At 29.9% G+C, this 14,041-nt stretch overlaps 1 protein-coding gene across 1 annotated transcript in view; it reads right to left on the bottom strand.

Annotated features, from left to right (window-relative positions):
- LOC138338874 (uncharacterized) overlaps positions 1-14,041 on the bottom strand; it is a 34,964-nt gene that overhangs the window by 4,008 nt on the left and 16,915 nt on the right. The window contains exons 9-10 of the mRNA XM_069289957.1: positions 5,750-5,868; positions 2,197-2,286 (exon numbers count right to left, since the gene is read on the bottom strand). Coding sequence (XP_069146058.1) covers positions 2,197-2,286; positions 5,750-5,868 — 209 coding nt within the window. The remainder of the gene's footprint in view (positions 1-2,196; positions 2,287-5,749; positions 5,869-14,041) is intronic.

Raw genomic sequence — 14,041 nt, forward strand, 5'->3', positions numbered from 1 at the left:
CTCTGTTTTGCAATAATCTTAAATGATTATGTAATATGTTGTCCAAAATAGCTTGATATGTACGTGCAACGCACGTGGTTGCACGTGTCAAAGCTAGTTTAATTAAAAAATAAAAACTCTTAAATTATCTACAGATGAGATATTTAAACGTTTGATCTATTCAGAAAGCATCAATAACTTGAGTAATGCACATCAATTCTACAAATTATTATAGGCTAGTGTGGCTCTCACTTGCAAGTAGATATGAACCCACTTATGCGATAATGGGTAAATTTTCACATTAAAATACTATCATTAAAGTTATATGACATATCCACAAATAAAATCGAAACACACTAAGCTTTTTTCGATTCATATATAAAATTATTTTTCTTTTTCAATTAATTTCTAAAAAAATACACAACAAAATTGGTCAGGAAAACATATATTAAAATTTTAAATCATATTCTATGTGAAATTAAAATAAAATAAGATTTCAAATAATCACATCAGTCAGAAGGTAAAAGTAGCATGCATTAAGGATAAAATGTGTGAAGGTCGCTTGAGATAACTTATACATATTTTGAGTTGACCTAAAACTATGATATGTGAATGTGTTCGAATGAGGATTTATAAATTTAAAATAATATAAAAGGAAGTTGTGTCAATACTATTCTTTAGCTAGCCTTATATGCATATAATAATGAAGTCCGATCAATTAGGGTTTGAAAGAATCATATGAGATAAAATAGGTAAACATATGTTTTTATTAGGTAATTAATGACGGAATAATACTATTAAAAAATAAATAAGAAAATTACTAAGACCTCCACATAATTAAGATGTATAATTCATAATTTCGTAAAATCAATTTATGTTATTTTCTTTATCAACTAAAATTACTATTCGCTTTGTAATAAAACGGAGTGTGACAATTACTTAATGATGCATGGGGAAGAGTCTGTAACAAAATCAATTGAATAGACAGAGAAGTCCGCTACGCCGATTGATATAAGCAAGTACGACTAGTTTAGGCGCCACCTTCAAGACTTCTATAAGCGGGTGGTTTAAAGTTCAGAGCCCTATTTTGATTACAAAGTGAAATATCTAATCTATATAAATATAAAAACTGTTGGGTTAGCAAGTGTTAATGGGAAAAGAAAAGAGAGAATATCAAAAGTGAGGGAACTACTTTGGAGGGAAAATGAAAAGTCATTTGCAAAGTTCAAATAAAAAGTCATTTCTTTGGATTTGGATTTGGATTTGGCTAATGATATGATTGATTGATAAATTTTTTTGACAAAATTTATTTATCAATTTTTGTTAAATCAAATAAATCCTGTTAATATTATCTCTTATAAATTTGCGAGTAACAGTAACAATCTGAAAAGTCGTTACTTTTCCAAAAAGTTGTTACTTTCCAAAAAGTAGTTATTTTCCTAGCAGACACAATTTTTCAAAAAGTTGTTATTTTTTCCAAAAGGCACAACTTTCTGGATAAAATGGGTCTGAACAGATTTCACTGAACAGACATGTTCCTCGCTGAAAATGGCTATAAAAGGAAGTCAATTTTTAATTTTTAATCACTGAAAATTTTTCTTTCTCTGCATTTATTTTTCTCTCAAATAAAATCAAAGTGTCGATCGACTGAGTCTGTGTGACTTGTTGCTATTCTTAAGTTAGTTGGAATTAAAGAAGTTTGAGGTACCGCTATTTCTTTAACAGGTTTAATCCATTTTTTCTTGGGAGAAATTAATTCATAACCTTGGGTACAGTGAGGGGATTAAATTTCTTAAGGACACACAGTAGTTTCTGTGGACTTGGATTAATTCTTTAATTCTCTATTATTTTCTACTTCATCTTATTTCTGTTTCTGTTTCTGTTTATTAACTTTATTAAATACAAGTTATTGTAAGAATAACAATCTTAAGAAATTTAACAGTTTCTGTATTTGAGGTTTCTGGAGATAAAACCTTTATTGGTTTCTACTCTGCTTGAATTTTTAAAATTCATTCGATTAACGATTAAACGAACATAAAAACTTTATCGTTAAATCAGAAAGAGTTTGTGTAAAGATTTGTTCTTTACTGTTAGTATTTTAAATAATTAATTTATCTGCCATTTGCGACAGAAAAAAATGCCTAATTCAAGTCAAACAAATGCTGGAACGGTAAGTATTGCAACAACAACGATTGCACATAATCGTTCAAATGCTACCTTAGCACCGGCTGAGAAACCTGCAGAGTTTTCTGATTCGACTTTAAGAGATGGAAGCAAAAGATGCTCTTCTATCTCACTACGTTGAGTCTGCAGAAGTTCATCAATGAGAATGTTCCTGTTATGTCAGATGAAACTCCGGTTGATGAACGATTCTTGCTAACAGAAGCATGGACACACTCAGATTTTTTGTGTAAAAATTATATTTTGAGTGGTCTGCAAGATGATCTGTACAATGTGTACAACATTACCAAAACCTCAAAAGAACTCTGGGATGCTTTTGAAAAGGAGTACAAAACAGAAGATGCCGGAATGAAGAAATTCATTGTGGCAAAATTTCTGGGCTATAAGATGATAGACAGTAAGACTGTCGTCACCCAAGTTCAAGAATTGCAGGTCATAATCCATGATCTCCTTGCTGAAGGTATAAATTTATTTAATGCCTATGTTAGAAATATTATGTTTTTCCTTAATACTCACATAACATTTAATATAGGATTGATTGTGAACGATGCTTTTCAAGAGGCTGCAATTATTGAAAAGTTACCTCCATTGTGGAAGTACTTTAAAAACTACTTGAAACACAAATCAAGGAGCTGACTGTTGAAGATCTCATACTAAGGTTGAGAATCGAAGAGGATAATAAGACTGCAGAAAAGAGGTCGCGTGGTAATTCAACAATATCTGGAGTAAATTTTGTTGAAGAATATTCCACAAAATTAAAGAAAAGAAAGAAAGCATCTGGTCCAAAAAGCAATTCTCCTAAGAAGAAATTCAATGGACACTGCTTTAATTGTTGTAAACATGGTCATAGGGCTAATGAATGTCAGGGTCCTAAGAAGGACAAGAAAAAGAAGGATCAAGCAAACTTGGCTGAATCCAAAGGAGAAATGGACGATCTCTGTGCAATGCTTTAAGAATGTAACTTGGTTGGAAATCCAAGAGAATGATGGATAGATTCTGCTGCCTCGTGCCATGTTTGTGCCAACAAAGAATTATTTTCAACATATACTCCAACACTTACAGATGAAAAATTGTTTATGGCAAACTCCGTTGTTGCAAAGGTGGAAGGAACTGACAAAGTCCTATTAAAGATGACATCAGGCAAGGTGGTGACTTTGAATAGGGTCTCATATGTTCCAGAATTGAGAAAGAATTTAGTTTCAATTCCAGTTCTGACCAAGAATGGATTTAAATGTGTATTTGTTTCTGATAAAGTAGTAGTAAGCAAAAATGATATGTATGTAGGAAAAGGCTACCTTAGTGATGGCCTTTTAAAACTCAATGTAATTGCAGTTGATATGAATAAATATTTTGCTTCTTCTTACTTGCTTGAGTCTAAATGTTTATGGCATGAACGTTTGGGACACGTTAATAACAAAACCTTGCGAAAACTGATTAACTTGAATATTTTTCCAAATTTTGAGTGCAATAAATCAAAATGTCAAATTTGTGTTTAATCTAAGTATGCTAAGAATTCTTATAAATCGGTTGAAAGGAATTCAAATCCTTTAGAATTGATTCACACTGATATTTGTGACATGAAGTCAACACCATCACGTGGTGGGAAAAAGTATTTCATAACTTTTATTGACGATTGCACTAGATATTGTTATGTCTATTTGCTAAATAGTAAGGATGAAGCAATAGATGCATTTAGGCAATATAAAACTGAAGTTGAAAATCAGTTACATAAAAAGATCAAAATGATCAGAAGTGATAGTGGTGGAGAATATGAATCTCCATTTGCAGAAATATGTTTAGAAAATGGAATAATCCATCAAACTACTACTCCCTACACTCCTCAGTCTAATGGAATTGCAGAAAGAAAAAACCGAACTTTAAAAGAAATGATGAATGCATTACTTATAAGTTAAGGTTTACCACAGAACTTGTGGGGGGAAGCTATCCTTACAGCAAATCAGATACTTAACAGAGTGCCTCACTCAAACACAAATGTAATTCCATATGAGAAATGGAAAGGTAGAAAACCCAATTTGAAATATTTCAAAGTGTGGGGGTGTCTAGCCAAAGTCCAAGTTCCTATACCTAAGAGGTTAAAAATAGGACCTAAGACTGTGGATTGTGTATTCATTGGATATGCCACAAATAGTAAGGCATGCCATTTTTTGGTTCATAAATCCGAACATCCGGATATTCGTAATAATACGGTAATAGAATCACATAGTGCTGATTTTTTTGAACATATCTATCCGTATAAAACTAGACTTGAGTCATCTAGTGGGGGATCTAAACAACCAAGAGAAGAACCAAAAGAGAATGAACAAAATGAAGAAAGTCCAAGACGCAGTAATCGTCAAAAGTCATTTACTTCATTTGGATCAGATTTTGTAACATTTCTTCTTGAAAGTGAGCCTCAAACATTCAAGGAAGCAATGTTGTCTAGTGACTCAACCTCTTGGAAGGAGGCTGTTAATAGTGAAATTGAATCAATCTTAAGCAATCATACTTGGGAGTTGGTTAATCTTCCTCCAGAGAACAAACCCTTGGGTTCAAAATGGATCTTTAAAAGGAAGATGAAAGAGGATGGAACTATTGATAAATTTAAAGCAAGACTTGTTGTCAAAGGTTTTAGACAAAAAGAAAGTCTTGATTATTTTGACACATATTCGCCAGTGACAAGAATTACATCAATTCGGATGTTAATTGCACTAGCTGCAGTATACGGTCTTGAAATTCATCAAATGGATGTGAAAACAGCCTTCTTAAATGGAGAGCTTGAAGAGGAAATTTACATAGAACAACCTGAGGGTTTTGTAGTTCCTGGTAAAGAAAAGAAAGTGTGCAAACCTATTAAGTCACTTTATGGGCTAAAACAAGCACCAAAACATTGGCATGCAAAGTTTGATCAAACCATGTTGTCAAATGGATTTAAGATCAATGAATGTGATAAATGTGTTTACATTAAAGATACTCCAAATCAGGAAGTTATTTTATGCCTATATGTAGATGATATGCTTATAATGAGCAAAGACATTGCTAATATAAAAGCTACAAAGCGTATGCTTGCTAGTAAGTTTGATATGAAAGATTTAGGAGTTGCTGATGTGATATTAGGAATTAAAATTCTTAAAACTCCTAAAAGTCTAGCATTGTCTCAAACTCATTATATTCAAAAGATACTTGAAAGATTCAAATTTTTGAATTTTAAAAGGGCAAAGACTCCAATTGATGTAAATCTTCATCTTGCAAAGAATAAAGGCGAAAGTCAGTCTCAATTAGACTATGCTAGCGTATTGGGAAGCTTAATGTTTGTCATGAATTGTACACGACCAGACATAGCTTGCGCTATCAGTAAACTGAGTCGACAGACAAGTAATCCTAATCATAATCATTGGTTGGCAATGAAGAGAGTTTTGGGATACTTAGATGACACTTAAAACTATGCTTTACATTACAACAGATATACAGTCGTTCTTGAAGGATATAGTGATGCAAATTGGATTACTGGGTCAACTGAAACAAAATCCACAAGTGGATACGTTTTTACTATTGGTGGAGGAGCAATATCTTGGAAATCGTCCAAACAAACATGTATAGCTCGCTCTACAATGGAGTCTGAATTCATTGCTTTAGACAAGGCAGGTGAACAAGGTGAATGGCTCTGGAATTTCTTAGAAGATATTCCATTTTGGCCCAAACCAATGGCCCCTATATGCATACATTGTGATAGTCAAGCTGCAATAGGAAGGGCTGGAAGCATTATGTATAACGGCAAGTCTCGTCACATAAGACGAAGACATAACTCTGTGAGACAACTACTCTCTAGTTGAATTATCACAATTGACTTTGTGAAGTCAAAAGATAATGTGTCGGATCCACTTACAGGAGGCCTAAATAGAGAGGGAGTGTAGAAATCATCGACGGGAATGGGACTATGGCCAAGAACAAGTCATCGTGGCGGTAACTCTACCTAGAAGACTGGAGATCCCAAGATCTAGGTTCAAGGAGATTAAACAATGTCATTGATGACGGTTCAACATTGTCAAAGGAAAAAAATATTATTATTATTTTATGGTTCATTCTCATGACGAGACAATGTTTAGTAACCAGGATAAAGGCATAAGGACTTTTTAATGGTTTCTAAGTTTGATACAGGGAATATCAAATGGTGTATCCATGGGATAACATATTTAGAAATCACCTATGTAAGTGTGAAGTGTAAGTCACTTCAAGGAGAATCCGGTAAGACCAGTTTTTTAAGCACTTACTATCCAAGATGTGTTCATGGCTGAAACGAACAAAACAATGAGAACTAAGAACAGTTCAAGGGTTGATTGTGTGACATATGTTTGCTAGGTATACACCAAAGCTCGACGGTTCAAAGTTATCAAATCTATCGATTGACCGAGTATATCCAATATATGTTCACTACGGAAAATTTAAAGGGAAACCTACTTATCCAGATGCGATTAACCTTTACCTACAAGACACACAAGTTTTTTCATGCATATGTTTTAAGAATAGTCATCCCCGTTCATGTGGGGGATTGTTGGGTTAGCAAGTGTGAATGGGAAAAAAAAGAGAGAATATCAAAAGTGAGGGAACTACTTTGGAGGGAAAATGAAAAGTCATTTGCAAAGTGCAAATGAAAAGTCATTTCTTTGGATTTGGATTTGGCAAATGATGTGATTGATTGATAAACTTTTTGGACAAAATTTATTTAATCAATTTTTGTTAAATCAAATAAATCTAGTTAATATTATCTCTTATAAATTTGCGGGTAACAGTAACATTCCGAAAAGTCGTTACTTTCCAAAAAGTAGTTATTTTCCTAACAGACACAATTTTTCAAAAAGTTGTTATTTTTTCCAAAAGACACAACTTTCTGGATAAAATTAGTCCGAGCAGATTTCACTGAACAGACATGTTCCTTGCTGAAAATGGCTATAAAAGGAAGTCAATTTTTGATTTTTTAATCACTGAAAATTTTTCTTTCTCTGCATTTATTTTTCTCTCAAATAAAATCAAAGTGTCAATCGACTAAGTCTGTGTGACTTGTTGTTGTTCTTAAGTTTGTTGAAGTTAAAGAAGTTTGAGGTACCACTATTTCTTTAACAGGTTTAATCCGTTTTATCTTGGGAGAAATTAATCCATAACCTTGGGTACAATAAAGGGGGTTAAATTTCTTAAGGACACACAGTAGTTTCTCTGGACTCGGATTAATTCTTTTATTCTATATTATTTTCTGCTTCATCTTATTTCTGTTTCTGTTTCTGTTTATTAACTTTATAAATACAAGTTATTGTAAGAATAACATAAACAACTTCACAGACAGATTAGAAATAACTCGAGACAACTATTAGGAGGAGTAAAATGATAATTTATTAAAAGTAAGAACAATAACCTTTCATGTTATTGCCTAAAAGCCCACCATCCAAATTAAATAATAATAATGATGCAAGTGTTTCCATTTACTTCGCTAAAAAAAAATTGAACGATATTTTTCATCTCAAGCCCACGCAACTTAGAGGGGTAGTGTTGTCACAAGCACGAAAAATGAAGTATGTTTGTTCAAATTTAAGATATCATATTCACATATTTTGATTTCAACTATGAAATATCTAAAAAGGTATTACATTTATAAAAGTTTTTCTTAAAAGTAATTTTTTATTACTCTATGTGTTGCAATAATCTTACATGATTATGTAATATCTTGTTCAAAATAGCTTGAGATACACGTGCAATGCCCATGGTTGCACGTATCAAGAAACTAGTTTAATCAAAAAATAGACTTTAAAATTATCTAATGATGGAGAAAATTTACTTGTTTTATCTATTCAGAAAACTTCAATTACTTGAGTGATGCACATCAATTCTACAAATTATTATAGGCTAGTGCGACTCTCACTTGCAAGTAGATATGAACCCATTAATGCTATAATGGGTCAATTGTCAAATTAAAATACTATCATTAAAGTTATATGACATATCCACAAATAAAATTCAAACGCATTAAACTCTTTCAATTTCATATATAAAATTATTTTTATTTTTCAATTAATTTCTAAAAAAATACACAACAAAATTGGTCAAGAAAACACATTAAAATTTCAAATCACATTCTATATGAAATTGAAATTAAGTAAGATTTCAAATATTCACATCAGTCAGAAGGTGAAAGCAGCATGCATTAATGATAAAATGTGTGAAGGTCGCTTGATATAGCTTATATATATTTTCAGTCGACTTAAAATTATGATATGTGAATGTGTTCGAATGAAGATTTATATATCTAAAATAATATAAAAGGAAGTTGTGTCAATACTATTAACATAGCTAGACTTATATGCATATGATAATGAAGTCCGATCTATTTGGGTTTGAAAGAATCATACGAGATAAAATAGGTACGCACATGTTTTTTATTAGGTCATTAGTGAAGGAATAATAATATGAAAAAAATAAATTAGATGGTTAATGAGACCTATACATAATTAAGTTGTATAATTGATAATTTCGTCAAAGTAATATATGTTATTTTCTTTATCTACCAAAATTATTATTCGCTTTGTAATAAAACAGAGTGTGACAATTACTAAATGATGCATGGGGAAGAGTCTGCAACAAAATCAATTGAATAGACAGAGATGCCCGGTGAGCCTATTGATTCAAGCAAGTCCGACTAGTTTAGGTGTCACCTTCCAGACTTCTAAAAGCAGGTGGTTTTAAGTTCAGAGCTCTATGAACAATTAAGTATTTTTGTTCAAATTTATGATCTCGTATTCACATATTTTGATCTTAAATATGAAATATCTAAAAAGGTATCACATTCATGAAAATTTTTCTTTAAATTGGTCTTTTATTACTCTATGCGTTTCAATAACCTTAAATGATTATGTAATATCTTGTCCAAAATAGCTTGAGATACACGTGCAGAGCATGTGGTTGCACGTATCAAGAAACTAGTTTGATTAAAAAATAAACTCTAAAATTATCTAAAGATGAATATGCATGTTTGATCTATACATAAAGCATTAATGATTTGAGTGATGCACAGTAATTCTACAAATTACTATAGAATAGTGTGACTCTCACATGCAAGTAGATATGAACCCACTAATGTCATAATGGGTAAATTCTAAAATTAAAATACTATCACTAAAGTTATATGACATATCCACAAATAAAATTAAAACGCATTTACTTTTATCCGATTCATATGTAGAATTAGTTTCTTTTTTCAATTAGTTTTTTAAAAAATACACAACAAAAATGGTCAGAAAAAAAATATTAAAATTTTAAATCATATTTTATGTGTAAATAAAATTTAATAAGATTTCAAATCATCAAATAAGTCAAAAGGTGAAAGTATTATGCATTATGGTTAAAATGTGTTAAGGTCACTTGAGATAGCTTATACATATTTTGACGACCTAAAACTATGATATGTGAATGTGTTCGAATGAAGATTTATATATCTAAAATAATATAAGAGGAAGTGGTCTCAATACTATTAGTATACCTAGTCTTATATGATATAATAATGAAGTCCGATCAATTTGAGTTTGAAACAATCATATGAAATAAAATAGGTACGCATATCTTTCTTTATTAGGTAATTAGTGACGAAATAATACTATGAAAAAAACTAAATTAGAGGGTTAATAAGACCTCCACATAGTTTTGCTGTATATTTTGTAATATCATCAAAGTTATATATGTTATTTCTTTATCAACCTATATTATTTTTCATTTGTAGTAAAACAAAGTGTGATAATTAACTTAATTATGCATGGAAAAAAGTCTGCAACAAAATCAATTGAATAGACAGAGAATCTCCGTAAGCCTATTAATTGAAGCAAGTCCGACTAGTTTAGGCACATCTTCCAAACTTCGAAAAACGGGTTGTTATAAAATACAGAGCCCTATTATGATTATAGAGTGAAGGTCGCTTGATATAGCTTATATATATTTTTAGTCAACCTAAAACTATGATATAGCTAGCCTTATATGCATATAATAATAAAGTCCGATCTATTTTGGTTTGAAAGAATCATATGAGATAAAATAGGTACGCACATATGTTTTAATGAAGATTTATATGTCTACAATAATATAAAAGGAAGTTGTGTCAATACTATTAATATAGCTAGCCTTATATGCATATAATAATGAAGTCCAATCTATTTAGGTTTGAAAGAATCATATGAGATAAAAAAAGTACGCACATGTTTTTTTATTAGGTCATTAGAGACGGAATAATACTAAAAAAAAATTAGATAGTTAAAGAAATCTACACATAAGTATGTTGAATAATTGATAATTTCGTCAAAGTAATATATGTTATTTTCTTTATCAACCAAAATTATTATTCTCTTTGTAATGAAACAGAGTGTGACAATTACTAAATGATGCATGGGGAAGAATCTGCAGTAAAATCAATAAAATAGACAGAGAAGCCTGGCGAGCCAATTGATTCAAGCAAGTCCGACTAGTTTAGGCGCCACCTTGCAGAATTCTAAAAGCGGGTGGTTTTAAGTTCAGAGCTCTATTCTGATTACAGAGTGATATATATATATATATATATATATATATATATATATATATATATATATATAAAAGTGGTTTTAAGTGCAGAGCTCTATTCTGATTAAAGAGTGATATATATATATATATGTATATATATATATATCTATATATATAACTTCACCGACTGATTTGAAATAACTCGAGGCAACTATTAGGAGGAGTAAATGATAATTTATTAAAAAGTAAGAACAACAATCTTTCAAGTTATTTCATGAAAAACCCACCATCCAAATTAAATTACAATAAAGATTCAAGTTTTTCTATTTAGTTTCGCAAAAAAAAAATTACACGACATTTTTCATATCAAGCCCACGCAACTTAGAGGGGTAGTGTTGTCACAAGCATGAACAATGAAGTATTTTTGTTCAAATATATGATCTCATATTCACATATTTTTATTTTAAATATGAAATATCTAAAAAGGTATCACATTCATGAAAAATTTTCTTTAAATTGGTCTTTTATTACTATATGTGTTTCAATAATCTTACATGATTATGTAATATCTTGTCCAAAATAGCTTGAGGTACACGTGCAAAGCACGTGGTTGCACGTATCAAGAAACTAGTTTGATTAAAAAATAAACTCTAAAATTATCTAAAGATGGAGAAAATATGCGTGTTTGATCTATTCATAAAGCATTAATGATTTGAGTGATGCACATTAATTCTACAAATTACTATAGAATAGTGTGACTCTCACATGCAAGTAGATATGAACCAACTAATGTCATAATCGATAAATTCTAAAATTAAAATACTATCAGTAAAGTTATATGACATATCCACATATAAAATTCAAACACATTTAATTTTATCTGATTCATATGTAGAATTAGTTTCCTTTTTCTATTAATTTTAAAAAAAATACACAACAAAAATGGTCAGAAAAAATATTAAAATTTTAAATCATATTCTATGTGTAATTAAAATTAAATAAGATTTCAAATCATCACATAAGTCAAAAGGTGAAAGTAGTATGCATTATGATTAAAATGTGTTAAGGTCGCTTGAGATAGCTTATACATATTTTGACGACCTAAAACTATGATATGTGATTGTGTCCGAATGACGATTTATATATCTAAAATAATATAAGAGGATGTGGTATCAATACTATTAGTATATCTAGTCTTATATGATATAATAATATAGTTCGATAAATTTGAGTTTTAAAGAATCATATGAAATAAAATAGGTACGCATATCTTTCTTTATTAGGTAATTAGTGACGAAATAATACTATGAAAAAAATAAATTAGAGGGTTAATAAGACCTCCACATAGTTTTGTTGTATAATTCATAATATCATCAAAGTTATATATGTTATTTTCATTATCAACCTAAGTTATTATTCATTTGTAATAAACAGAGTGTTATAATTAATTTAATTATGCATGGAAAAAAAGTCTGCAACAAAATCAATTGAATAGACAGAGAAGCTCGGTAAGCCTATTGATTGAAGCAGGTCCAACTAGTTTAGGCACATCTCCCAGAATTCTAAAAGCGGATTGTTATAATATGCAGAGCCGTATTATGATATATATATATATATATTTATATATATAAACAACTTCACCGACTTATTAGAGATAACTCGGGGGAAATATTAGGAGGAGTAAAGTAGTAATTTATTAAAAAGTAAGAAAAATAATCTTTCAAGTTATTACATAAAAGTCCACCATCCAAATTTATTCACGTTTTTCCATTTACATTCGCTAAAAAAAATTGAACGATATTTTTCATCTCAGCCCATGCAACTTAGAAGGGTAATGTTGTCACAAGCATGAACAATAAAGTATTTTTGTTCAAATATGAGATATCATATTCACATATTTGTATTTTGACTATGAAATATCTAAAAAGGTATCACATTCATGAAAGTTTTTCTTAAAATTCGCCTTTTATTACTCTATGTGTTGCAATAATCTTACATGATTATGTAATATCTTATCCAAAATAGCTTGAGATACACGTGCAATGCCCATGGTTGCACGTATCAAGAAACTAGTTTAATTAAAAAATCGATTCTAAAATTATCAACTGATGGAGAAAATTTATCTATTTGATCTATTCAGAAAACTTCAATAACTTGAGTGATGCACATCAATTGTACAAATTATTATAGGCTAGTGTGACTCTCACTTGCAAGTAGATATGAACCCATTAATGCTATAATGGGTTAATTGTCAGATTAAAATACTATCATTAAAGTTATATGACATATCCACAAATAAAATTCAAACGCATTAAACTCTTTCAGATTCACATATAAAATTATTTTTATTTTTCAATTAATTTCTAAAAAAATACACAACAAAATTGGTCAAGAAAACACATATTAAAATTTCAAATCACATTCCATATGAAATTAAAATTAAGTAAGATTTCAAATCATCACATCAGTCAGAAGGTGAAAGTTGCATGCAGTAAGGATAAAATGTGTGAAGGTCGCTTGATATAGCTTATATATATTTTCAGTCAACCTAAAACTATAATATGTTAATGTGTTTCAATAAAGATTTATATATCTAAAATGATATAAAAGGAAGTTGTGCCAATACTATTAATATAGCTAGCCTTGTATGCATATAATAAAGTCCGATCTATTTAGGTTTGAAAGAATCATATGAGATAAAATAGGTACGCACATATTTTTTTATTAGGTCATTAGTGACGGAATAATACTATTGAAAAAAATAAATTAGATGGTTGATGAGACGTACACATAATTAAGTTGTATAATTAATAATTTCGTCAAAGTAATATATATTATTTTCTTTATCAACAAAAATTATTATTCGCTTTGTAATAAAACAGAGTGTGATAATTACTAAATGATGCATGGGGAAGAGTCTGCAACAAAATCAATTGAATAGACAGAGAAGCCCGTTGAGCCTATTGATTCAAGCAAGTCCGACTAGTTTAGGCGCCACCTTCCAGACTTGTGGGTGGTTTTAAGTTCAGAGCTCTATTCTGATTACAGAGTGATATATATATATATATATATATATATATATATATATATATATATATATATATATATATATATATATATATATATATATATATATATATATAAAACTTCACCGACTGATCTGAAATTACTTGGGCAACTATTAGGAGGACTAAATGATAATTTATTAAAAAGTAAGAACAACAACCTTTCAATTTATTTCATAAAAAACCCACCATCCAAATTAAATTATAATAAAGATTCAAGTTTTTCTATTTAGTTTCGCAAAAAAAAAAAAATTAAACAACATTTTTCATCTCAAGCCCACACAACTTAG

This window comes from Solanum lycopersicum, chromosome 10, assembly GCF_036512215.1.
Source record: "Solanum lycopersicum chromosome 10, SLM_r2.1".
NCBI classification, from domain to species: Eukaryota; Viridiplantae; Streptophyta; class Magnoliopsida; order Solanales; family Solanaceae; genus Solanum; species Solanum lycopersicum.